The following is a 27,640-nucleotide window of genomic DNA, read 5'->3' as shown; positions in this document are numbered from 1 at the left end:
TACAGTTCATGATAATTTATTCAAAAAGCAAGAGAAAATACAACAGTTGAATGTTTTCATGCAATACATCAGACGAAGAAATATGATTAGGATTGTTGTACTAGTTACAGTATAGAGTTTAGTCTATACAAAAGGAGGTTATACAAAGAAAATAAATATTTTGAATTCTTTTCCAGAAAATTATATATTTTAGATTTGAGATGCTTTAAAGGGACATTGAAGTATTATTTAGAATTCACAAAAAAAAAACTTATTTTAAATTTACTAAGCAAAACACAATTTCACAGTTTTACTACAGAAGATTTCTATGGAGTATACTGATCTTTTATTCAATTAACAAAACATTGGTTTGGTAAACATTTGCGAGCTGCTAGTAATTTTTCATTTTTTTACCTGGAGTGCACAAATTATTTAAAAGAGGGCAAGTTTGGCACTTTTATACTGATGTCACCAATATTAATATTTCTTGGGATCTCAGGAAGATTCATATTCTTTACAGCTGACACAGCCCGGGCTGGGGCTCCTGCTAAACCAGCCTGTATACAGAAGAAAAAATACCACTGAGATGGCAATCATTACAATTTACAGTGAAGCATTACAATAAATAATAAAGACACAAATATTAAATATTAGAAAAACCAGGTGATATTTTGGATTGGAATGAAATGGAAAATTCTGAAATATTCATCTGGAAAGGGGAAGTGGAAGCAGTTCACACAAAATCTAAAATATGGTTAATATGTGCAATGGCAACGATGAAAAATTAACATGTTGTCTGTAAAATAATCAGTTTGAGGTTAATTAACATTAAAGCTCATGCTAGCTTTGATTTTTACTGTTTCTAGGTATTGCACCATATACAATAAATAGCTTGGGCCAGTTTTCCGACCCTTGCAAATGGTAAAGTTGGCAATTACTACAATATTGACAATTAGCATTTACTATACAATAGTAAATTGACAATTATTTAATTCTTACAGGATCTGTTTCATTTCAAATAGAAAAGAGTTTTCTTACAACGTTAGATTTTAATCAAATTCTCAACATTACACAAAAATAAACTTTTCACATGATTTTAACCTGTTAGGTGTTTAGCTTCAGGGTTCAAAAAAACCACTAGTTTGATCTAAATCTGTTCTAATTATATGTTTAGAAATATGAATGCTAAACCATGATATAATAAATTCCCTTCCCCTCACACTTGGTGCTTTCCTTTCCAAACTGCAGATATATACAGCAAATTATCCCTGAAAAAAAACTTGCTAGAACCACAATCAAAATTCAGGTCATTTTTTTCCCATGCAGGAAAAAAATTAAAATTATTCTGTACATAGAGTACAATTGTTTGAAGGATGTTGTTTCAATTCAAATTTATTTTATTATTTCACCTAATACTTAAGCTTTAAGCCATTGTTTTACTGTAAGTGATAATATAAAAATAATAGTGGGGTGGACAATGTATAAAGCTGTCTTGTATACTGTTATCAGAGTTCCTCAAATGTTTTGTATTTGCAAGAGAACACTTCAAAATTGAATACCTACTAAAACAAAAGAATAATTGAAGCTTTACAAATATGTTTAACAACTGGAAATACCATCTGACTATACTTGTACATATTTTTATGATATTGAGATAATTAGAAAGCATTTTTAATATTGAGACATTACATTCCCTGGACTAACTTATAAAAGTATTCACAAGTCATGTCTTCTATGACATTAAGCCTTTCTATATTTGCCTGGAACTTTGACATTGAGACACAGAAAATATTTCTTAGACCCCAAAAGCAGCTTTGGTTAAGGCTTTCTAAAAGAAAGCACTACTGTTTTTTGTCTGGGATTAACACTTGCTATTATATTTCAGTACCATTTTTAAAAAAATGCTCCCTGACAAAACATTTAATTTACAATGTCTGTATATCACACTTGCATGTGACTTCAATGTATGTATCTGATTATTTTATTTCATAGCATTCACTTACTTTAAATATAAGTAATCTAAATTTATTTTAGATCCTATTCATCTTTTCATAAAGAAAAAAAATGGAATGCTAACTGATCATAACGTTAACCATGTTTGGGTGAACATAAAACATACCAAGTTCTTATAAATATTCCTAGGATTTAAGCCATTAATTAAGAATTTTTCATTAGCTGCTATTAATTTTCACCCCCAAAAGTTCAATTTGGTCAAGAACATTTAATCATAACATTATTTGCAAAATTCATAAAGGATTATTGAGTAATACATTTAAATAGAAGTTAACACATTCTTGTGTAGAAAACATAATTGCCTTTTTCCCCAAGAAAATGCAATCTCTGCTTTTTCAGCAGCTGGAACTTCCAAGTCCCAATCTTGTATTTTTGCAAGCAAGAGAAAAGCTCACCAGTGTCAACCCTATACAAATATTTCCCTTTAATATCCATCCCATTTTTTATAGTTTTAGTAGACCTAAAACAATTTGATGTTCCTTGACAGTGCAAAATAACATTGTTTTATAATGATTCTGTAAACATTTTGTTTCTCTTGGTGGGTTTCCAAATACCAGAGAACTGTTTTTATTTTTTTAAAGGAAAATAGTTTACACTCATTCTGGCACATACTTTCTTTAAGCAAGGAAAATAATCTACGTGTGCATCTACATCTACTTAAATAAAGCATATTTAGAAATACCAGATATTTAAAGATATTGATAGACAATGTTTAATAGGATTTCCATGGCAAGAATTCAGTAGATGTATCTATGTATTACTAGAAATGGGGCAAACCACTTCAATTTAGTTCACTGAACCGACAGCTGCCTTTTATCCACCACCACAATTTAAAGTATGAACTAAAAATCACACTATACTTCTAAGACATAGTGAACTGTTCTGGAGTTATAATTACAGTAAGCAAAAAATCTACCAGTGATGCATAGCTATAGGCAATTGTGCCACATATGCATTTCTTTTCATGGGCCCAACCAATTAATATGGAAAGAAGTAAAAGAGATGAGGAATCCAACATCCAATCTTAATAAAAATAAAAATCCAATAAAAATCCAATCTTCTACCATCACCCAGCTCATGATTACTGACTCCCTTTCTAGCTAAATTCTATTTTGAGAGCTAGAAAGACAAAAAAATTACAGCAATTGACAAAGGGATTCAACATTCCTCATCTTAGCAGTTGTTCTTGAATGCATAAATTAGACATTTTCTTACATGTATTAGAAAAGTTATAAAATATCCCATGGAGTTTCACAAATTAGATCATAAACAAGTTGCTGATGGGCACATTTGTATGATTCTAATTATCCAATAAGTAAAAACCAATCTGAATCTTAGTAAGGTATTGCTCATGATCTCATAATGAGCACAAATGTTTCAGCATGCTCACATGGTATTAGAAATACAGTGTGAATTAATATACAGCTAAAATTACAACTAATCAAATGACATTTGCCCAGCTGCTTTGTAATCTCAATTTAAATAACCAAATAAGTTTGATATGTACTTCAAAATTTAATGGTCACTGAAAGATACAGGGTTGATTCCATAACAATATCCCCAGTAAGGGCATGGACAAGGGGTGACTGATTTCCTGTCCTGTTCTTTGAAAACATTCACAGATGGTAGCTTCTTAGTTTTGGCAAGATCCTTCCATTTTTTAAGCTAATCAATCATCAGCATGATCGCTAACCCAATCAAACAGCAAGATTCCCCCAGCCTTCAAGAGAGTGTATTTTCAGAGCTTAAAGAGTTGCTTGTTAAAGGATGGCTGAGAAAGTCACCTCTTGTCTCTCTGACTTTCACTGACATTTTTCTGAATCAAACCTATAACAGGTTGCCTTCAGTGATGCTTGTAATCACAAATTACAGACTGAGCACTCTAACATGCTAAAAAGGCAGAGATGATAATAATACATTTAACCCAGCTAACACAAGTGGGAAAGTCACAGTCTTTCTAATTACAAAAATTGACATTTAGCAATGCAAAGCATATTTTAGATTCTTTTCAGGACACTATTTAGTAATATGGAAGTTGTATATTGTATTTTTTATACAGCACATTACATTGACACATAAGTGCTTAGCTTTATTGTTTGCTTAAATCATAATTATCCTCCAAATGACATTGTAACAACTCTATTTCAAGCTTTTTTTTTACAAGATAAATGGATAGATCAACCTCCCAAATGTTTGTGCTTGTTATAAAAGGCAGATCCTTTTATATGCACTATTTTTTGAATTCATTCCTCCAACATATTTTATAGAAGATATTACAACTGTTTGTGTTTTCTATCACTCCTTCTTCCCAGAACAAGTATGATTCAAAGCAGCAGGGTTATGAATAAGATGGAAGGATGCAGTACAGAATATAAAAGTATGATCATGTTCCTCATGAGGTTAAATAAATGAACAGAACTAGAGGAAAAAACAAAATGAAGTCTGCAAGTATATCAAAATGCCAAACAGATAGAAGACTTACACATACTCTTAGAAATTTCAAGCACTTGGATCACAGCGATAGTAATGGATGGACATGAATTTTTTTAAAAATTTGATTTATCTCCTTTTAAATTGCCAGACCCAAAAATAAAAACAGAATGCATATAAGCAGAAAATAAAAGAGCAATATTGCATAAAAATAAATAAAGAGCCCTTATTTTTAATAATATATTTATAGAATTAAAAATGGACTGTTTAGAATGCTCTTAACTAGACTTTATTTATCGGGAGGATCTAAAACTATATTTTAATTTTGGACACTTTTAGCATGAACATGGGTTATTATAAAGTATACAAACTTTAACTGGAAATAGATACATAGTTACATGATTTTTTATGATTATAGGAGAAAATTATACAGAAATGTTTAGCTATTAAATGATGTATAACATTTTCCTACAAAGAATGATACAAACAAATATACTGTTTTAGGATTTTACATGCTATTGATTAAAATTATATCTGACATGTAGCATAGACTGAGCTTAAATGCTTTCTTATTTCAGTATTCTCTCATTTGCTAGTTAATGTCTCAGAACATTAGCTAACCATAGTAAATCTTAACCCAATCACAACATTGCCAATAATTTCTCAAAGCCCTAAAATGTTTTTCTCTTTTAAATATTATTTTTGTATTTAATTTCTCCAGATTTTGATTTTCAAAATGGATGTCTAATTTAAAATATTCATTATTAAATAGTATTTATATTTTTATAACTAACAAAAGTTCTCTGAAAACTTTTAGATACATATAATTATTACTGGAGTTATCTAATTGTGTATACTTGTAACACAGCATAGAGGCATTACATAAGAGCAGACAGTGAGATTGCTTGGAGGATGCTAATTGCATTTTGTCACACTATTGGTAATGGCTTAAAAATACAAAATTCACTTCAAAGCATTTATCTGCTATAAACTCCCTAGCATTACTGTGTAGTTTTAAAAATTGGGAGAAAAAATACCAACAGTCTTAACATAGAACATCCTGTGAAAACTGAGAATTTTAGGTTAAAAAAATTCTGATTCTCCACATCTTGTTTTATTATAATCCAATGCAAAACCCTACAAATTGTTCCTATTCAGGGGAGTCCCTGGAAAAGGGGGGATGGTGGTAGGGATAGGGAAAACGGAAAAAAAGATGTTCATTCATAGAATGAGTTTAGGTGTCTTTCATTTGAACAAGGGATTTATTACAGAGCTAGGTTACTGCTGGTTTGGCTGAACTGGTAGTAGCGGCGACGGAGGCTCTGCCCACCTGGCCAGATGCTTCTGCGCACTTGGACTGGTAGTAAAAAAATTAGCAACCCACCTCTGATCTATTATATTCAACTCTTCAAAAATTTATGTCTAACAGCTGATTAATTTTACAATATAAAACCTAATGTGCAGAGTTTGTACTACTGCATTCTCAGTAAGGATTAGAAATGGCAGTAGTTTTGAATAAATATTAAAGAATTGATGGTGACTAACAATTTCTCCCTTTTAGCGCATCAATTTTCAATGGCTGGCCTTGGTTTTAAGTGTTATATCAAAAGTATTAATTACAATCTAGTAAAGGATAGCAAAAGCTTCTTTTTATCCAGGATTTGAAATCAGCTTAAAATCTTATTTTCACATCTTCATTTTTAAAAAAAACAACATATATTGTCTAACAGATATTAATCCAATTATAGACATAATATATAATTATGGTTAAGACAGATGCTTGGATACACTAGAAAGAAACAAAAGGCATGGGAGAATAGAGTGGACATGATAGTATTCTGATTTCTGACTAGCTGATTATAACCAAACAATTGGGAACACCATATCTATATCAAATAAATTAGATTTGTTAATGATGTGGGCATATAAATAATAAAATTACATTTTAAAGATAGAAAATCCAAAGCTAAACACTAATGAAAGAAGAAAACAAAAGTAAAAATATATGAATATATTAATGACAATCTATTAAATACACTACAGCAATAAAAGATGAAGAAAACCAGCACAAAAAGTGGGCTACGGAGACTAATATGGGTTTATCAACACATAATTTTTGAGTCTGGCCTAATTTATCAATTGCCTTTGACATCATTTTGCTTTCCCTTATTTTAAAGCAGCACATTTTTTCTGAAAATTAGCAATACCTGTATCTACCTGTCCTGTCTGGGAGACTGAAAGATAAAGGTCTGTAAAGAGAAGAATGGAAAGAACTAGAAAAGATCAGGTGGTTTGAAAAAATGAGGACTGACTTAAAACGACCAAATTCACACCCAGCTAAAGACTACAGGAAAAACACAAGAATACCAATTCTTCCAGGGAACACCTTCCATGTCACTGATAGTGCCTGACACTCAACCCAAATTTTCCCTTTTACCAAAGCCTAAAGCTTTATTAATTTGGCTTATTTAAAAGGATATCAAAAATGGACAGGTAAATTTGCTCTTGTCTTGTTAAGAGAAGCAAAAGATACTTCTGCTTTACCACTTCAGTTGATTTATGTTGGGGAAGCAGGACCTTCGTTTCTTTGTAAACAGTTGTCTACCCATTTATTTTAAAACAAGGCCACTCCCTTTGAACAAAATTATCCAGGATTATTATCTAGATTATGAAGTGAAGCCCAGCTGCCTAAAAGTGCAGCAAAACTGACACTGCTATTGAATGTATTTGAAAAAATGGTATTTGAGTATCAACTGGAAATAATAGGGTCATGACTTAGTTTCAAAGACCCACATGCAGTATTTTGTGCATGCATCAGGGCCCAACACGATCCCCAAAAGTCATTCCACTTACACTTCAGGATAGTATCCAGTTCAGTTGTGGGATGGGGAAGTAATCAGTAACATGCACACATGGTGTGCAAGCAGAAGGGGTAACGCCAAAGATTAGGATTAAGAGATGACATGAAAACAACAGTATCTTCTCCAAAGTAAATACCAAGGAGGTTTTAAAGGGTTTCGTTAATTCATTCAGAGATTATATTGCCTTTTTTCATTATTGAGTTATTTTGCTCTGTAATAAGCACTGATAGAAAGTAGTGAAGTACTATTCCATTAGTACTTTGTTAAATACCTGTCAAGTTTAATTTGCATACACAGAAAACAATCATTCAGTGAAGCAACAGAAATTACGATTAACCTGACCACTACACTGAAATACTTCATTATTTAAAATTCAGGAACAGGTTAATCCCTTAAAACATAATTTAATAAATAGGAACATATTTAGTTTACTAAAACTGCACTTCAAAAAAGACTAAAGAGTTCATTTATCTCTTGAACCACTCAAAGAAATTACCATATATTTAGACAAGTCTGTTTCCAATGTTATACCTTTATTAGTTTTTTGCCCCAGCATATAACCTCATAACATAGGTATGCAAATTTCTGTGCTTCTCAGTCAGTGCTGCAAAGCTCTTTAGCTAGAAAAAAACTTAAATAAAAATAATGATAAAAATGCAACCAAATGTTGAATAGAGATTTTATGAATTTTCAAAATAATTTACTTGAAAATAGTTTATCAGTTGGGATACCTTTTTTATATGTAGCATGTATGATATATATTTTAATTATAGAGAGATAAAAATACTGTACATATATTATACCTATTTATGTATCACAATATTTATGTACCTGTTTCCATTTACCCAAAAGGAAGACAACCCTTGGTCAATCTAATTGAAATTAATCCTGGAGATTGTCTACCTCCCTACTGCCCCATTAAATATTTACATATAACACATATATTTGCATGTGCTCTTCTCTCTCTCTCCCTTCACTATATAAAATTGATAATTATCTGCATATGCACACATATGCATATGCCTTCTCTCTAACACACAACACAACCCCTTCTTTCTTTCTAGCAAAAATAGCAAATAAAGTAGCAGAAACGCAAATGGAAGAAAGTGCAAAGACAAAACAGAATGTAGAGGAAGCAATGGAAAATAGCTGAATCAAGGAAAGAAAGAAAAACACAACTGACAGAAAACTCAACTGATATTTTGCATTGTGCTCAGCAAGCACAAAGCTTGTGTGTGCTTATTCTGTAGGGAGTGAAACTTTAACCAATAACATTTACTCTCAAATAGGAAAACTTAGGACTCTTTTTAATCGGTATGAAATCCAATAGCATTCTATTTCTTTTTAGTAGCCTCCACAGCAAACTGTGATAATGCCACAATCATGATTTACATACGGTGACATCAGATAAATGGTACAATCATCCTTGATGTCAGAGCATGTACATAAATTGCAACATTTGCATGATGATGCCATCATGTTCATTTTGTCATTTATCTCCTCCTCCACACCACCCACATTTTTGTACAAGACATGGGAAAGTATGCTAGCTGTCCCTCCTCTTGTTGCCCTCCATTGGAGATTAGTTGCTGTAGCAAGATAAAAGAAAGTAAGAATTCAAACCATCCATTATGCCTGCCTTACCAAGACTCAGGAGAGGATAAAAATGTCCCAAGTCCACAATTAGAAAGTAGCTTGCCTAAAGCTGACCTTGACAACAGCAAGTAGCTGGCACTACAGCTGGAGAACGTTCATGAACTCTGATTTTTTCTGAAGAGAGGCAAAAGCAGTAGATACCAGCTTTTCTCAAACTCCTATCTCTGTTCTAGCAATTCCCTTGGATTATTTGCAGATTGCTGCCCATAGTTTCTTCCTTTTGGGTAAATATGATATAAAACTAGATCAAATTAGAAAATAAAGGCTTGACCAAAGGTGTTTTTTGTCACTGAAACTAAGATATCTGCAATCTTGACAGGCTTTCTTTTGCAAGCAAATAGCCGTGAGAGGGAAGGAAAAGGAACATAGTTTTGTGGCAGGTGGAAAGCTTCTCTCCACAGGGCTGCTAAAGAGTAAATAAAGTTACTAAGAGGCAAAAGAATAGAAAATGTATTTAATGTTTAATTTAATTTGGTATAAGAAATGTATGATGTTATTTATAGTTCTTTTGATATCCCCATTTTGTGGAAAGAAAATCAGTAGTTTTGATTATTTAACAAACATTTTTACTTAACTCCAGATATATTACACTACTCTTTTTTTTAAAAAAAGAAAAAGTAATGCTATAACATGAACTTATCATATTTTAGGATTAGCTAAGGTTCTTAATTGTGTGTTCAATTTTTTTAAGGCCATATGTTCATCTTATTAACATTTCTAAATTTTTATTTGCTACCAATATACCATTTAATGAAGTTTCCTCAATTATTTTTTTCTCTGAAGGTTTATCTGGAATGCGGGGAACATATTATGGGCACTTTCAAAAGTGACCTGTCAAAGCTTTTTCAGACTTGGCTTTAAGATTTAGACTTCAACTCCCAGAATTCCCCAATTAGTGCTAGCTGGGGAATTGTGGAAATTGAAGTCCACAGATCTTAAAGTTGGCAAATTTGAAAAACACTGGTCTGAACTATTCTAACACAAAATTTAGCAGAAGTTTAAGTATTTTAGGCTGGTCTTTGCCACACTTCCTAGCATCTGAGGATTAAATAAAACATACTTCCAAACAAAGAAAATGGTTGGGGCTTTATAACATGCAAGCTTCTCATTTATTCTTTTAGTTAAATGTATCTAAAAACATTAATATTAAATTGTGTAGAGCACAAAAAAAATGTGGTACATCACAAAAAAATATATCCACAAGTACACTAGTACGTAAATTATGGTTATCGCCATTTTAAACAAGTTTTAAGAGTCAGAAGCCTTGACTGAAGGAAGCTCAGAAATATTTCTATAGATAAATAAATGCAAATGGGAATCTGATATAAGAAAAATGAAATGTTCAACTATTTAAGCACTCAATAAAGGCTTTATCATGCCACATTCTAAATGCTAATTTGTAGCAATCAAAATAGCCAAGTATTAACAAGTAATAACTACTTTGGATCATGCAACTGTATGATCATGCTCCAACTGGCTTTATCACCTTTTATTCTTACCTCAGATTTTTCCAGTTTATTTTGAGCATCAATTTGGGTGACTATTTCATTCATGTTAGTCTCCAAAACCATTCCGCCCATCACCATTTCAGCCAGTATATTATGAACCTAAAAAGAACACCCAAAAAACAATGGTTGCACAGATTATATCAATCCATCATTAATGGAGTTGTATTTTATTATGCTTTTTTAAAGTATATTTATCTTAACATAAATCAACTTTTCTAATATAACATTTGTAATAAATCAAATATATGTTCCTTTCATCTGAAATACAAGTGCTGTGTATCACCAAGAATATTCAGATTCATGTCCAAACTCTGCTATGAAAAATCATTGGATGACTTTGGGACACCTACTTGAAATCAACCTAATCTACTTCATTGATTACTGATGTGAGTGGTAGGGAGAACAGGGGAGTAGTATACATACCTCTTTGAATTCCTAGAAGAAAAATGGAATATAAATCTAATGAAAAGAATTTTGTTGAAATCTAAACTTCTGATTCCTACATCAGCTAATAAAAAATAAATAAATAAATAAATTTTATATATATATATGTGTGTGTGTGTGTGTTGTATTTGTACTGATAAATAAATAAAGGGAGACTAGGATAGATCTATTTCGAGGCATACCAGGGGTTGTAACACAAATAAATAAATATATATACTTCCAAATAAATAAATATATATAATACTGAAAATATGTTTGCCTTGATAAAAGTTATTCATGAAAGAAGGCAGGGATGACACCTAGGAGTATAATGATAAATGTGTAAGAAATGGCTCTGCCAGTTCCACTGTCACTGCCATGGTGTCACCAAGCAGCTGATAGGTGCACGGGATGTCACAGCTCAGCTCTCAAGCAACTGACAAAATTCCTGAAAATTTAACAATCAGCTCTCACAAGCAGATACAAGTTGACACCAGAATACCACTATTTCACCCTGGATGACTAAACCAATCTGTCCCAATCTAGGTGACCTTTTGACATGAGGACTTCCCAGAACTCCCCAACAATCAAAGCACTGCTAAAAATTATTGGGATTATCTATAATTGAAATTTGGAGAAAAATATATCTGACAGAAGCAGAAACATCTGGCAGAAACAAATGTTTCCTGTCAGAATATCATGACTTTACATTACAACATCTCACCACAGTACCTTATCCACATGGAAAATTAAATCCAGTTCACAGACATTCTCAAAACACTTGTCTAAAGTTTCTACAAAAACCTGTAAAGGAAAAAAAAAAGGGTCAAAGATGAATAGCAACTCAATCTCGACATCATGAACAAACATGGAAACCAAGTACTGTTTACTATAAAGAATTTAGGAAGTCAAATATATCTATATGCCCTTGGAAGATCTCAGAAATATTACAGGTAGTCCTTGCTTCCAACTGCAATTCAGTCTGACAGTTTTCTTGCTAAGCTACGTGGTTGTAAACTGAAAAAAATCACGACCTCACCAACTTATAATGACAGTCATGGTAGCGGTTAAGCATGACATCATGTGACCATCACTTGCAACTCCTTGCTGGCTTCCCTATTGATTTTGCTTGTCAGAAGCCTGTGGTAAAGCTTTAAACAGCAATCATATGACTGTGAGACATTGTAACTGTCAGAATTGTACACCAGTTGCCAAGAATTGCGATCATATGACAGTGGATGCTATGATAGCCACAACTTCAAGGATTGGTCATAAGCCCTCCTGTTCAGCACTGTTAGAACAGTTGCTACATGAATGGTCATTAAGCAAGGATTACCGGTAAAGAGATCAAATTTCATTAACATAATCGTCTAGCACTTACATAGAAATGTAAGCTCCTATATTTCATGCTAATTCCTATTTTGACAACGCAGAGGGGCTAAATTATTGTTGAAAAGATCATTTTTAGTCTACTACTTGAACATTGCATTAATCTCAAACGTAGGAATTAGCCTACTAATCTATATAGGGTAATTTTGTAGTAGATGATTAGCATCCTTATATTGCTGCAATTTAGGACCAATAACTTACTGCTATAAACATCCGACAAAAGCTATGGTTTATTTTTATAAACATAGAAATATAATTTGTACCAAAAAGGCCATTGTTAAAAGTATGATATATATTGAATGTATAGTATCAGAATATATACACATATTCTAAAAAAGAAACCTCCACAGATGTTTGCTCTAAATTTCATTTCCAATTTGACCAAGGATAACACCAGCTGTTCTTTGCTTGCTCGTTTTTCATCTGTGTATTTCTTATCTTATTGTATTAGGTTTATTGCTTTTTCAGTGAGCCTAGAATTATCCTATTTAATCATCAATATGGCTAGAAAATCAATAACAGCCTATGATATCAAGTATTTCTAACTATGCTTAGAAATTCTTATCATAACTGTAAGCATAAAACTGGAAACTTTCCCAGCAAAATATGGTGGACATTATTTCAGGTATGATATAAATTAGACTCATCTGTTTAGGAGTGGAGTTTGTTTAGAATTGAACTCATATTTTGTTTTGAAATAAGGCTATTCCCTTTATTTACATAAAGGGGCTTATGGTTGCCGATGCACAGTGATCCTTCTTCCTTCAGCATTCACCAACCAACAAGACCAATTTTGAATATTCCTCCAAGTTAAAAATGTAGAAGCTAACATGTTGCAAAATGCCAGTTTCAAGCGTATTTTTATTTTGAAGAAAGTCTGTGGGTTTCATTCCCTTTTAGCATCACTAACCTAAAAAGAAACTACTTTGTTCTTGTTAGGGGAAAAAACAGCATTCTGGTTATAGTACAGATGGGAGTCGCTGCTTATTGCCATTCAGACATGTATGAAGCAATTATAATTTTAATCCAAGTATTTTCCCATTATAAAGAAATACTATCACTCCATTTCTCCATTCCGTATCATGTATCAAAGTCAAACACACATTTCTAATGCACAAGATGTACAAAACGCATTACATTTCTGAATTCCTCTTTATGTATTACATATATATGCTAGACAGTTTGGACTTGTTCAGTTTAACTATAGTTTGGGTATAGCCACAGTTTTCTTATGCAATCTAAAACAGAAATGAAGGTTTGCAAATTCTGTTTTGTAGTACTAGATGATTGAAAACACGTTAACTTTACCTCATTTTCATGATAAAACAGCTTATTCATCAATCAATATTTTAAAAACCAGTTTACAATGTTCATTGTCTGTTGTTATGATTTCTTCAGATAAATCCTTGTCAGAGAATTAGAAGTACAATGTCAAGGGCAGCTTGTTTGTCAAAGACTTCAGACTTGGCAGGGAATTTGGGGTTTGCAACCACCATCTTAACCATGATTAACACTTCGCAATCCCTTAATGAGACAAAAAAATTTATGCCAGAATTTGCCAGGGAAAACATTTTCAGAATTGCAGGGGAGCGGAGGGAGTGTTTGTTATGTACAAACTTCGTTTATCAAACTGTACAGTCAAGTTTCCACTATTTGTAAAGACACCTGTTTGTTAAGTACCAGAAAAAAGTATCCTATTGGCAATATGCACAACATATTACAATTTTAATTTTAATGTAAGGTAGCTCTTTTAATTAGAAATCTAAGTGTCACTGCGTTAATTGGTTTGTCAACTTGTGCTTATATTCTGAGTTATACAGTAGGATTGTTTCTTATCTGACAATGATTAATGCGCATGTCTCATAATACGTCACACATTCTTTTACTTTCTCTTCTGATCTTCCGTTTGCCTGCCGAAGGAGGTGGGCAACATAGCTCATGCCAAAATGTAAGATTTAGATAGTAGGATTTGTATTATTATTTTATTTTATATTAAAGTTGTTTATTAGAACATGCCCCGGGTTTTATTTTCGCTTATTCGGAAATATGCTGCAAGGAATGCCAAGATCCAACACCTCATTAATTCAGGGGGGGGGGGACGGGACTCTCCCTCCTTCACACTGAGAAATATAAATAAATAAATAATAAATAAATATTTATTTCTTAGCCGCACCCTCTCCCGAAGGACTCGGGGCGGCGTACAATGAAACATATGAAATAAATATGTGGACAAAACAAACATATAACAGAGACATATACCGAGACATACACAAGGAGGAGGTCAGCTGATGAATAAAAAACAATTAGAATACAGTGATTAAAAACCCCCTAAATAATTAAATATAATTAAAATACCCAATTAAAAACCCGTCAGGAGCGATATGGTTAGATCAAAGTTGAGCCAGGCCAGCTACTTGGAATAGGTGGGTCTTAAGCTTAATACGAAAGGAGCGGAGGCCAGAGGTATTCCTAATATCCGGAGGGAGGTCATTCCACAGGGCTGGGCCCGCCACAGAGAAGGCTCTACTCCTAGGCGCCGCCCCCCGACACTGTCTAGTGGACGGCACCTGGAGGAGGCCCTCTCTGTGCGAGCGGATTGGTCGCAGGGATGTATGGGGCAGAATACGATCCCGCAAGTAACTAGGTCCTGAGCCATGGAGCGCTTTAAAGATTGTTATCAAAACCTTGAAACGCACCCGATAGACCACAGGAAGCCAGTGCAGCTCGCGCAGGAACGGTGTCACATGGGAGTACCTAGTACTCCCCATAATTACCCGCGCGGCTGCATTCTGGACCAACTGTAGCCTCCGGGTGCATTTCAAGGGAAGCCCCATGTAGAGAGCGTTACAGTAGTCCAAGCGAGACGTCACCAGCGCATGAGTGACTGTGCGTAAGGCGTCCCGGTCCAGTAGGGGGCGCAATTGGCGCACCAGGCGAACCTGGTGGAACGCCCCCCTTGCCACGGCTGTCACATGGTCATCCATGGACAGCCGGGCATCCAGGAGGACGCCCAAATTGCGCGCCCGCTCCACGGGGGCAAGTTGAATGCCCCCAATGGCCAATGATGGAGTTAATTGGCTGAACCAGGAAGCTGGTACCCACAGCCACTCCGTCTTGGAGGGGTTGAGCTTGAGTCGGTTGTCATCCATCCAGATCCGTACGGCTTCCACACACCGGGACATCACTTCGATGGCCTCGTTGGGGTGGTTCGGGGTGGAAAAGTACAGCTGAGTATCATCAGCGTACAGGTGGTATCCCACCCCGAAACCACGGATGATCTCACCCAGCGGCTTCATATATGTGTTGAACAGGAGTGGCGAGAGGACCGACCCCTGTGGCACCCAAGTAAGGGGGCGTAGGGTCAACCTCTCTTCTCCTGCCAACACACGCTGCGTCTGGCCAGAAAGGTAGGAGCCGAACCACTGCAAAACGGTGCCCCGGACCCCCAACCCCTCCAGCCGGCGCAGCAGGATACCATGGTCGATGGTATCAAAAGCCGCCGAGAGGTCTAATAGGACCAGGATAGAGGAACAACCTCTATCTCTGGCCCTCCAGAGATCATCCACCAACGCGACCAAGGCCGTCTCCGTGCTGTGACCGGGGCGGAAGCTGGACTGGCGCGGGTCTAGATAATCATTTTCCTCCAGATGACGTGGAAACTGGTAGGCCACCACACTCTCTACAACCTTCGCCAAAAAGGGAAGGTTGGAGACAGGACGATAATTGGCCAGCTCCAAAGGGTCCAGGGAAGGCTTCTTGAGCAAGGGTCTCACCACCGCCTCTTTCAAGGCGGCCGGGAGAGACCCCTCGCTCAACGAAGCATTCACTAGGCCCAGGAGCCAGTCTCGTGTAACCTCCCAGGATGCCAGTACAAGCCAGGAGGGGCACGGGTCCAATAAACATGTGGTGGGTCGCAGTCGTTCACGCATTCTGTCCAAATCCTCGATGGCAACCAAGTCAAACTCCTCCCAGATCGATTCCTCAAGACTCGCCATGGACGTCTCCATTGGACCACTGACAGGGACCCAATCCCTCCGGATTTGAGCGATTTTATCCTGCAGATATTTACCAAATTCCTCTGCCCTGCCCTGTAGAGGGGCCTCCCGCGGCCCCTGAAACAAGAGGGAGCGGGACACCCGAAACAGGGCGGCAGGGCGGTTCTCCGCGGATGCAATGAGAGTGGCACAATATTGGCGTTTGGCCACTCTCAATGCCACAAGGTACGTCCTTAAATGGGCTCGTGCCTGTGTTCGATCAAATTCGGAGCGAGAGGATCTCCAACGACTCTCTAGACGTCTCTTGCGGCATTTCATCACCCTTAGTTCCTCGGTAAACCAAGGGGCCAGTGTGGATCGTTGCCGCCGGAGAGGCCGCAAAGGCGCCACCCGATTCAAGGCCCCGGTAGTCGCATTATTCCACGCGACCACCAGGTCCTCTACCCGGGGGCGGGTCAAGGTTACAGGAGGTGGCCCAAGCTCCGTCTGGAACCTATCAGGTTCCATCAGGCGCCTGGGGCGGAACCATCTGGTACTTTCCGGTTCCGCCTCCCCGCAGCGGGAGGTAGCACCAGGGAAGTCAAGACGAAGGAGTGAGTGATCTGACCATGACAGGGGAGTGATGGTTAAGTCCCCTCCTCCCAGATCACTCAGCCACTGGCCAGAGACAAAAACAAGGTCCAGAGTGTGTCCTCCCTCATGTGTCGGGCCCTGAATCATTTGAGTCAGGTCCATGGCTGTCATGGAAGCCATGAACTCCCGAACCCCCTCTGATGCTTCTCCCATCGATGGCAGGTTAAAATCCCCCATCACTAAAAGTTTGGGGGTCTCAACCGTCACCGATGCGATCAGCTCGAGGAGTTCGGGCAGGGCCGCTGATGTATAGCGAGGAGCCAGGTATACTATCAGCAAGCCCAACTGTCTCCCAGGGCCCCATTTCACAACAAGGGATTCACATCCGGACGTCTGTGGCACAGTAGACTCCCTCAGCTCTAAGTCCTCCCGAATAATTACTGCCACCCCACCGCCCCTTCCCTGGGCCCGGGGCTGGTGAAATGCTCGGTAGCCTGGTGGGCACATTTCCACGAAGGGAAGACCTCCCTCGTGGCCCAACCAGGTCTCCGTTATTCCCGCGAGGTCCGGCTTCCCCTCTAAAATTAGATCGTGAATGAGGGGGGCCTTGTTAACAACGGACCTCGCATTGCATAACAACAGCCTCAGGCCTTGGGTCTGTAACTCTTGACCACCTAGAACGCGGGGGTTGGTACAAGCGACCGGGTGTAACCAGCAACCACGGTCTCCCAACCGACTGTAAGTTCTTAATCTGTCCTCGTATCTGCCCCTCCCTGCGACCGTTGGAATTAAAGAGCCCTGTATAGGAATGGTATCCTCCCCCTCCTCCTCCCTTCCGCTCCTTCTGCTCGCGACCACACCTGGAGGCCCGGCTCTCACATCGCTCCTGATCTGACCCACCCACCCCACAACCCCTGAGCCCCCACCCCTACAAATTTTTAAAAAACAACTAACTAAAAACCCCCTAAGTCTCCGCTTCCTCCACCTCTCGGGATTAATAAATCCGTCATCAAGGTGGGCCCTCGAAAGGGCGGAGGGCCACACCTGCGAGAGGGGGGACTCTCGCAGTAGGATCAGGTCTGACCTTAAATACATAGAGTGTTAAAAGAGTTCGTCGTCGGGGCTTAGCGTCTATGCTGAAGATGTCATAATCCAGTAAAAATTTGAAAAGCATGGTTGCAGCAAAACAGAATAGTCCAGTCATTAGTCTTAGATGGGGGGGGTGATGGTGATAGGTTGGTTAGATGACAATCAAGAGGTGGGGGCGGTGGGTGGTAGGTGGCGGATGGCAAGGGGTAGTTGGACTGTAGTTGGAATAGGCAGGGGGCAGATGGTCAATCAGCAGTAAATCATATAGGGTAGGAAGAAGTCCTCTAGGGCTCACGCAGATGGAATCCGGGGCAGTTGTTAATAAATAGTCAGCAGGGGGGGGGTAGGTGGGGTGCAGTCAGAGTGCACGATGATAAGGGCCTCCTGGCAATCCACCAACAAAGCTCCCCCCCCCCCCGGTCTCTATACAGCCTCCTGAATCGTAGTCCTATTCCTACCAGGTCCTCGGCTTTTAATCCTGCCTTGGCCTGCAGCTGCGAATTTGGCCCCCAAACCACCATTCCAGGCCCCAACGCCGCTCCCACCGGCCTCCCATCGGCCTCCAGCTTCCTTCTCGGCCTACCCATCCAGTCTTTGCCTGCCGGTCTCCAATCCTCTCAAATTCGGCCAACATGGTTTTTAAGCCTTTCCAAACCTCCCACAGCTACCTTTCACAACAAGCTGCAAGCCGAGGGATTTGGCGTCCGGTGCTTCCAGCCTTCGCCACCTCAATCCACGGTCCCAGATGGTCCTAGGTCACCAGCCTCCAACCTGAAGTCCAAATTCGACATCGCTGGTATCGGCGCGCCTCCGCACACTCCGTCCGCCATTTCGAGGCCGTCTGCCTCTCCTTCAATCGGCTCCAAACGCAGACGGCCTCTCTGCGGCTTCTCCGGGCGCCGCCTCCCATCAGCTGCATTCCCAGTTCGTTCCTCACGTTCCTTACGTTCCTCATGCTTTTTCCAAACACCCAGCTACCCTGGAGGACCCATTCGGGTCATAAAAGAAACCAGGGTAGCTGTTTACTGGGGACCCGGCCCCCATGCTGGAAAAGGGGACTGGCAGCACTCCTAGTTCCCTGGAAAGCACCCCGCGGATCTACGGAGCTCTAGCGGCAGACCGCCATTCCTCCGGAAGCTCCTCCTCCTATCACAGTGGCATAAATCTCTAATTTTACTGTAATAATATCCTGCTTTATGTTGCTTGTTAAACTCAAACAGCAGCAACAAAATTGCTGCATGGGTCTGTTTTCAAAAAAAAAATTAGAACAATAAAAATCATTTGAGGAAATACTTTGCTCTGGATCTGCTGCTTGGAGCTATTTCAAGGCAGATATTTGAAGGTTCAATGCAGTTGTTTTGATGTCCTCCTGAGATCTTTTGAGTATCTGTGTGCATTTGCAAAATACATTTCTGGGAACATGTATTTTGTGATGGCCTTAGAACAGCTGTGCATGTCACGTTTTGCCCAACAGGATTGAATGGAAATGCCACAAAAGACACAAAAAAATCCTTCAGCTGTTGTGTATTGACAATAGGTTTTGAATATTGTGGGCTCAGTATCATGTTTGTACCTCTTTCTCCCAGCCACCTTATACAATGAGTTACATGAGCTTTTTGAGGCAGAAGGCATAGATTCAACTTGTCTCTTGTTATGATAACAACCAGATCTAATTTTAAAAAATCCCTCCACCATGTAAGAATTAATTCTCCCAGTGTTGTGGATTTCAGTTGTTGCTTTCTGGTGCAAGGAGCAGATTTGGAGTAAAACACATCAAATTATAATGAGCGGGTACATTACAAACATTCTAAGCCTAATGTCTTTTAGCTAAAGAGAAAAATTATACTAAGAGCCATTATGTCACCCTAAACATATTATTGAAATAGGATAAAATAAGACTATTCAGGTGTCTGCACAACTAAGTGTTTTCTGGTAGTGATGTTAACAACTCTAATTCTACAAATCACAATGTTGTATGTAGCATTTCAAAAACAGCAACAGTGCCCACAAAAAACTGATGGAAAGCTAAAGCAGCGAGATTAGGGAAATTAAAGCTATACAACTGCAAACTTATGTTTTCAACTGCAAAGATGAATGGAAGCCACTAAAAATATACTTTGTTGTTTGTCAGTGAATAAAGGGTCATTCATTTTCAAATCAGAAAAATAAGTAAAATTAGCCTTTAACAGTAAGTTAGCACCTAGCTCCCTCTACTGCTTTATTCTGAAACCAACAGTTAACAGGTTTATATAACAAGTTATAAAGAACTGGTTTAGGATGTGGGGAAGACCTGGAACAATGTTCTAGGTCTTTGAAAATGTTTTGTGCTCTGCTTATGTTGTTTTATATTGTTGTTCTTTAATTTTCATATTTAATTTTTTTCTATTTTTACGTTAACCTCCCAAAATGTACTTAATATGCTTAGTGGCCACACAATAAATTAAAAAATGGGGATTATCTCTATATGTAGGCAGCCCAAAAGTGATTTGATCAGTTATGGATGAGCTTGTTTCTAATACAATAACAGAAACCATATTCTACTTATGCTATCCCAGGGAACTCACAATCCCTAAACTTGATCAAAAACAATTTTAAAAAGCAGTACAATTTCCAAATAAGTCTCAATTGCAACATCAGATTTCAAAAATTCCAGCTTTGTCCTCAATTACCTTCCTCCAGATACTTCTCCTTTATAGGGTAATATATCAATGTGAGAATAGGGAACTTGTAGGCAAATGAAATAAACAAAATGTAAATTTTGTTTTGCAACAGCAAAGGATTACGATAATATACAACAATATATTTTGAAATAATGAAGAACTACAGATAGTCACCATACAATCATTTGTTTAGTGACCCAAGTTACAATGGCACTGAAAAAAATTACACACAGGACTGTTGCAGCATTCCCATAGTCATGTGATCAATCAGAATAGAGCTGGAAGGGGCATTGTAGGTCTTCTAATCCAACCACCTGCTCAAGCAAGCGACGCTATATCATTTCAGATAGGTGGCTATCCAGTCTTTTCTTAAATACCTCCAGTGATGAAGCACCCACAACTTCTGAAGGCAAGCTGTTCCACTAGTTAATTGTTCTCACTGTTAGAAAGTTTCTCCTTAATTCTAGTTTGTTACTCTGCTTGATTAGTTTCCATCCATTGTTTCTTACCTTGCCTTCTGTTGCTTGAGAAAATAATTGACCCCCTCTTCTTTGTAGTAGCCCCTCAAATACTGGAATGCTGCTATCATGTCACTCCTAGTTCTTCTTTTCTCTAGACTAGCCATATCAAATTCCTGCAACCATTCTTCATATGTTTTTATCTCCAAACCCTTAATCATCTTAGTTGCTTTTCTTTTCACTTTTCCAAAGTCTCAAATATCTTTTTGTAACAGGGTGACCAAAACTGGATGTAGCATTCCAGGTAACAAAGGTAGCAAACAAAGTAATAGCCAAAAGTCAACATGGATTTGTCAAAAACACATCATGCCAGACTAATCTTATTGCATTCTTTGATAATGTGACAAAATTAGTGGACCAGAGGAATGCCGTTGATATAGTTTACTTGGACTTCAGTAAGGCTTTTGATAAGGTAGACCATAACCTACTACTAGATAAAGTAGAAGAATGTGGGTTAGACAGCATCACCACCAGATGGATTCGAAACTGGCTGACCAACCGCACTCAACGTGTAGTCCTCAATGGAACTGCATCTACATGGAGGGAAGTATGCAGTGGAGTACCCCAAGGCTCTGTTTTAGGCCCAGTACTCTTCAACATCTTCATCAATGATTTGGATGAGGGAATAAATGGGGAACTCATCAAATGTGCAGATGACACCAAGCTGGCAGGAATAGCCAACACTCCAGAAGATAGGCTTAAGATACAGAAGGATCTTGACAAACTTGAACATTGGGCACTATCTAATAAAATGAAATTCAATGGTGAAGAGAGTAAGGTTCTACATTTAGGCAACAAAAACAGAATGCACAGGTACAGTATAGGTGGTATCGTGCTCAATGGTAGTAACTGTGAGAGGGATCTTGGAGTTCTAGTGGACAACCATTTAAATATGAGCCAGCAGTGTGCAGCAGCTGCCAAAAAAGCCAACACAGTTCTAGGCTGCATCAACAGAGGGATAGAATCAAGATCACGTGAAGTGTTAATACCACTTTATAATGCCTTGGTAAGGCCACACTTGGAATACTGCATTCAGTTCTGGTCGCCACGATGTAAAAAAGATGTGGAGACTCTAGAAAGAGTGCAGAGAAGAGCAACAAAGATGATTAGGGGACTGGAGACTAAAACATATGAAGAATGGTTGCAGGAACTGGGTATGTCTAGCTTAAGAGAAAGAAGGACTAGGGGAGACATGATAGCAGTGTTCCAATATCTCAGGGGTTGCCACAAAGAAGAGGGAGTCAAACTATTCTCCAAGGCACCTGAGGATAGAACAAGAAGCAATGGGTGGAAACTAATCAAGGAGAGAAGCAACTTAGAACTGAGGAGAAACTTCCTGACAGTTAGAACAATTAATCAGTAGAACAGCTTGCCTCCAGAAGTTGTGAATGCTCCAACACTGGAAGTCTTCAAGAAGATGTTGGATAGCCATCTGTCTGAAACGGTATAGGGTTTCCTGCCTAGGCAGGGGGTTGGACTAGAAGACCTCCAAGGTCCCTTCCAACTCTACTATTGTATTGTATTGTAGGTGTGATCTTACTAAGGATTTATAAAGCGGTACTAATACTTCACATGATTCAGATGCTTGCCAACTGGCATGTATTTATAAGGGTTACAGTGTCCCAGTGTCACATGACCACCTTCTGTGATCGTCTGACAAGCAAAGTCAACTGGGAAGCCAGATTCACTTAACAACCCATGTTATTAAGTTAACAACTGTAGTAATTCACTTAAGAATTGTGGCAAGAAAGATCATAACATGGGGTAAAATTCACTTAACTGTCTTGATTGGCAACAAAAATTTTGGGCTCAGTTGTGGTAGTAAATCGAGGACTACTTATAATCTTTCACAAACTTAAAATTATCTCCCTTATAGTCATATTATGTCATTTTCCAATCACAAAGAAGCCTCACCAAGAGTTTTTTATCACATTCCAAAGGACGTTTTAAAGTTTACATCAACTCCTTGACCTTTGCATTAGGGTGTTGCAACTGGAGTTATTTCCTGATACTTGCACTAATATTTAACACTGAGAAAATATTCAAATAAAAATACTGAGATATTTGAGAATGTAAAATCAATGAATAAGAGATCAGTTTAATTGTTATCCAATTGTATTATTTTAGCAAAATAGTACTTCTCAGAATTTCTAATCTTCATTATCAAGTAAAAAAACAAACAAAGAACAAGCAACAGAATACAATATTGTGACCCTCTCGTAGATGACTTACTTGTATTAGATCTAGAATCCCAAGTTCACTTTCCGAAGAATCAACACAGAAAACAAAGTACAATGTAGCATAATGGCGATATATCAATTTGTTGTCAGATCCACCTATTAATCTAAAGCAGAATACAATGTCAAAGAGCAATTAACAACATTCCAATGGTTTTGGTTGGTAGCTAAAAAAGAAAAACATGACACATAATTGTGGCAAAAAGAAAGAAAGAAAGAAAGAAAGAAGGGTGTCAAAGGCAACACATTAACATTCAAAGTATTTATAGATCAGTAGATAGATCTTCTAAGGCAGGTTTTACAATGGGATTGATGATCTTTGCAGCCAGGGACTGCACGTTTTTTAGAAATACATTATCTTAAACACATGGGAGAAACAGTTACTATACCTGGGGGGGGGGGAGTGAAACAGAAGCAATATGCCTCAGCTTAAATTTAACTGTTGAGTTCCTTTTTTTAGGCAGAAAAAAAATTGTGCTGGCACAATTTGATAGTTTGCTGTTAAATGTTAGAGGCCTAAGACTGAGAACTGGAATAGTAGACCACATGCAGGTTATAGCTTCCCATCCCATTGAATAAGAAGATGCAAATATATGTAGAATCGATCAACGATGATATTCAAAAGTTGTTGTGCATAAGGCAGCTTATTCAATGACAAGGCTATTATTTAAAAAGTGAAAAAGATTTTCAGTTCAGGAAGGTTGCATAAATTTTATTTAATAAAAATAACTGATAATCTCAATTTATATATTTACATTACTGTTATTTTTATATTTAATAAATGTTCCACAATAGTAGATATAGAAACATGGTGAGGATAAATTTTACCAAAGTCTCCCCTTCATAAATATATCGTGTTCACACAATAAAAAATGAAAAAATTAGAAGGTTCTTAGACAAGATCTAGAATGCTAAAAGAAACAATCTGCAAACTGAGTACTAATGAGGATTTATGATTACATAATTAATAATGGTCTAACAAAAAATTTACACGTTTTTCAATTAAGGAATTCAACTATGTCAATCCCTGTGATTTAAGGTTCAAATTATGATTCCAGCTAGTGGTATCAGAAGAGTGTGAAAGAACCCAAATGCCATGTTTCCAGTTATAAAGGTTCCATATTTCTCTCTCTCAATCTTTTCATCTCTATATATCTCCAGAACAGGCTTGTTAAAGTATCAGACTTGGTAGAGATTATAGTTTTCCATTTCACTTTAAGTTTTTACTTTAAACCAATACTCAACACAATGTATACTGCACTGACTCTAGCTTCTAATTTGATCATACTTACAAGCCTCCTTCTAAGAAATTACAAACATTTTCATCACGTTTTGATACTAAATGGAATGTTTCTCTGATAATCTGTTGCTGTATATCTTCACTCTGAAAAGAAAGGAAACATGTTGATGTTTCCAAATACAAGCATTTCTGTCATCGCATATAGCACAACTTTTATACAAAACCACATTATTTATTAAAAATGTAAGCCATCCAATTCCCAGTGACTCTAGGTGATTCAAAAGTAAAAATATTTTCTTTAAAAAGGAAAAAGACAAAAATAAAAGATGACAAGAATCAGACAGGAATAAAAAAGAATCAAGCACACTCAAGCCGGGTGATATTCACACTTGAAAAAGGTCTTGGGAAAAGCTTAAATAGCAACTGAAAAGCTGTTGTGTTCTCACAGTTAATGTCAGACCAGACCCAAACAGACTTATGTTAAACCCCTCAAAAACTTCACTGACTCATTGTGGGACTTTAAATAGCTTAAGATGCTGCTCCAGATGAAAATGTATGCTGTATTGAGCATTTGGAGGAAAGTTCAAATGTAATATTTTATTTTTACATTATATAAAATTATATCTTATAAATCTAGTGAATCAGATTTTCTCTTCAATATCCAAATTTGTTCCAATGGAATAGATCTAAGCTAATAAGGCAAGTTCTTGATCACTCTATTTAGTACTCCCTACCAAATCTCCATAACAAATATTTTTCATATCTTTTACTTTCTGGCCACATAGCCACTTTTGGTAGCATATCTACTTTAACCAGGATAAGTAAAGATGTAATAAAAATGTTTTGTGTAAACAGTCCAGATTTTATTTGGATAAAATCAAGAGTGTGTAAGTTTAGCATATAAAATAAAGATCTACTATGTAAAACCTTGCTGTTACCATGCTGGTGCTTAATTCCCCCCCAAAAACATATTTTTACATATAGCCACTCCTTTAGGAAGCTAGCATACAGACATTCATGATTTATTGCATATCCATGCTGCTAATCAGAACTGCCATATTTACATAACAAGACATTCATACATATCATCCTACACAGTTGGTTACATGTAGAAAAATACCACATTTTTCTATATATCAGCAAAGCCACATTTTAACAGAAAATAAGCAACTCTTAAGTTTTGCATTTCTCTTTGGTAAATATATATTTGCTGTTATTTTCTCTCTCCCATCAGGTACCTAATAGCAGCAAGCTAAACACTCAACTTTTTAATTTACAACAGTGCACAGGATCAACTTATATTATCCCAATGCTGGGATAATATAAGCTAAGCATCGTATATCATCAACTTGAAAAAACCTTTAGTTCTCAGGCAACATGAGAAGTTCATTGCATCCAACCAGGCTTTCCTGTTTCCTACCTTACCTTTAAAAAAACGTCAAAGTTGTTGCAATCAGATTACAACCTGTATCATTCCCAGCCCATTTGGCCAATGGGAGATGTTGGAAGCTGCATGTGGGCAAAGTTGCTTAGCAACCCGGCTGGGAACAACAGGAGTTGCAATCCAATGTTTAGAAAACACCAGATTGCTACAGCAGTTGTATATTTATTTCATAAAAAAATAGATTTCTTTTATTTTTGACTTTGTATTTTGAATTTTCCTTTGTAAAGCAAAGTTATAAGCATAAACCAATGGTTTTTACCCTTCTTGAACCTCCTTCAGATTTGCCCCTATTCAGGTGTGTCCTTTATCTTTCCTATGAGAATATGGGCACTTGCACACTGCTCTAACCCAGCAGCTGGTCAGAAACAACCGCTCTAACGTAGCAGGTTGCAGTCTGTGCAAACTGAGATCCACCAGTTATCTTCTCCGCCTCTCAGCAAGAGCCCATAAGAAGAAGCGTAGTACATACAATTGTCTGCTACAATGTCCTACCTGTCAATGAATACTTCAGCTTCGACCACAACAGGAGCACACAACAGATACAAACTTATGGTAAACCACTCCAAACTCAATTGCAGAAAATAAGTCTTCAGTAACAGAGTGGTCAATGCCTGGAATGCACTACCTGACACTGTGGTTTCTTCCCCAAACCCCCAAAACTTTAACCTTAACTGTCTTATTGTCGACCTCAACCCATTCCTAAGAGCTCTGTAAGGGGCGTGCATAAGCGCACCAGCGTGTCTACCGTCCCTGTCCTGATATTCCCTTGTATTCGTATTCATTTCATGTATTCATAATCATGTTTATACTTATATCTGTTATCCAATTCACGCTTGACGAAATAAATAAATAAAATAAAATAAAATAAAATAAAGCAGCCCTAAGAAATAAGATAAGATAACCCTGAAGGATCCGACCCGGGGGCGGGGAGGGGCTATTGCACACGTAAACATTTTAGCCAATAGCCTCCCTTCCATCCTTTCCTCCTAGAGCCGAATCGGGTTCCTTAATCTGGCGCTCGCCGCAAGACGAAGGCTTTTGAGGGGAGACTTTTCAGCCCGCCCCGCATTGACTTCCTCGTCGCGGCGTCGAATCATTCCCAGCCCAACCCTGGCCTTCAGGCGATGTGGACGGTGCCCATTCAACCCGTTTCTTGGGCTCGTCCCGAGTGATAAGCCCACCGCCTAAGTAGGCTCGCCCGCCCGCCCCGGAGACTAAAAGCTGGCTAATGTATGATTTTCCGTGTGTCGTCTTGCCAACGCAGCCCCCTTCCCCTCAGCCATCCAAGGGCGGCCTCTCCCCTTCCGACACTCACATAACGCTGGTAGAATTTGGAAAGGCGCGGCTTCCCATGGTTGTTGAAAATGAGGATCGCTTTAATCATGGTGAGGGCGGCGGCTGACGACCCCCCCACTGAGGCGCGAGGAGGGGGGCTCGCGTAACCGACTCGGCGGCGCGCGACTCGGCGGAAGCTCCTCCCCTGCTCCGCTCCGTCCCCTCCCTCTCGAAGCCTGGAGCGAGGGAAGGCGGAGTCAGAGACAGAACCGTTCTACGGGCTGCAGGCCGAAGGAGAACGTCACTTGACTAACTCGGGATAACGGCGGCCGGGAGGGACCAAAAAAAAA

General features: G+C 38.0%; 1 protein-coding gene across 2 annotated transcripts; it reads right to left on the bottom strand.

Annotated features, from left to right (window-relative positions):
- On the bottom strand, positions 1–27,564 carry AP3S1 (adaptor related protein complex 3 subunit sigma 1). 2 transcript variants are annotated; one of them, XM_081945796.1, is made up of 7 exons: positions 27,331–27,564; positions 24,624–24,715; positions 23,327–23,438; positions 11,603–11,674; positions 10,439–10,546; positions 6,630–6,671; positions 402–536 (listed from the first exon to the last, which is right to left on the bottom strand). In XM_081945796.1, the coding sequence occupies exons 1-6, from the start codon at positions 27,397–27,399 to the stop codon at positions 6,636–6,638; spliced, it is 489 nt and encodes a 162-aa protein (XP_081801922.1). In that variant the 5' UTR covers positions 27,400–27,564; the 3' UTR covers positions 402–536; positions 6,630–6,635. The 2 variants fall into 2 exon arrangements, with proteins under 2 accessions (XP_081801921.1, XP_081801922.1); XM_081945795.1 differs by lacking the exon at positions 6,630–6,671 and having other exon boundaries at positions 1–536.
- Positions 27,565–27,640: the final 76 nt, after the last annotated feature.

This window comes from Natrix helvetica (assembly GCF_964273705.1).
Source record: "Natrix helvetica genome assembly, chromosome: 2".
NCBI lineage: Eukaryota > Metazoa > Chordata > Lepidosauria > Squamata > Natricidae > Natrix > Natrix helvetica.
Note: the sequence above shows the minus strand (reverse complement) of the source record. Positions and strands in the feature narration are given on the sequence as shown.

What these genes read in the sequence shown, in the direction of transcription:
- AP3S1 (XM_081945795.1), bottom strand. Translation starts at nt 27,399, where the DNA reads ATGATTAAAGCGATCCTCATTTTCAACAACCATGGGAAGCCGCGCCTT. An exon ending in CCAAATTCTACCAGCGTTAT is followed by an intron (nt 24,716 to 27,330) that starts GTGAGTGTCGGA and finishes CTTTCTTTTCAG; the next exon opens with AGTGAAGATATACAGCAACA. An exon ending in GGATTCTAGATCTAATACAA is followed by an intron (nt 11,675 to 23,326) that starts GTAAGTCATCTA and finishes TTTCCTTTACAG; the next exon opens with GTTTTTGTAGAAACTTTAGA.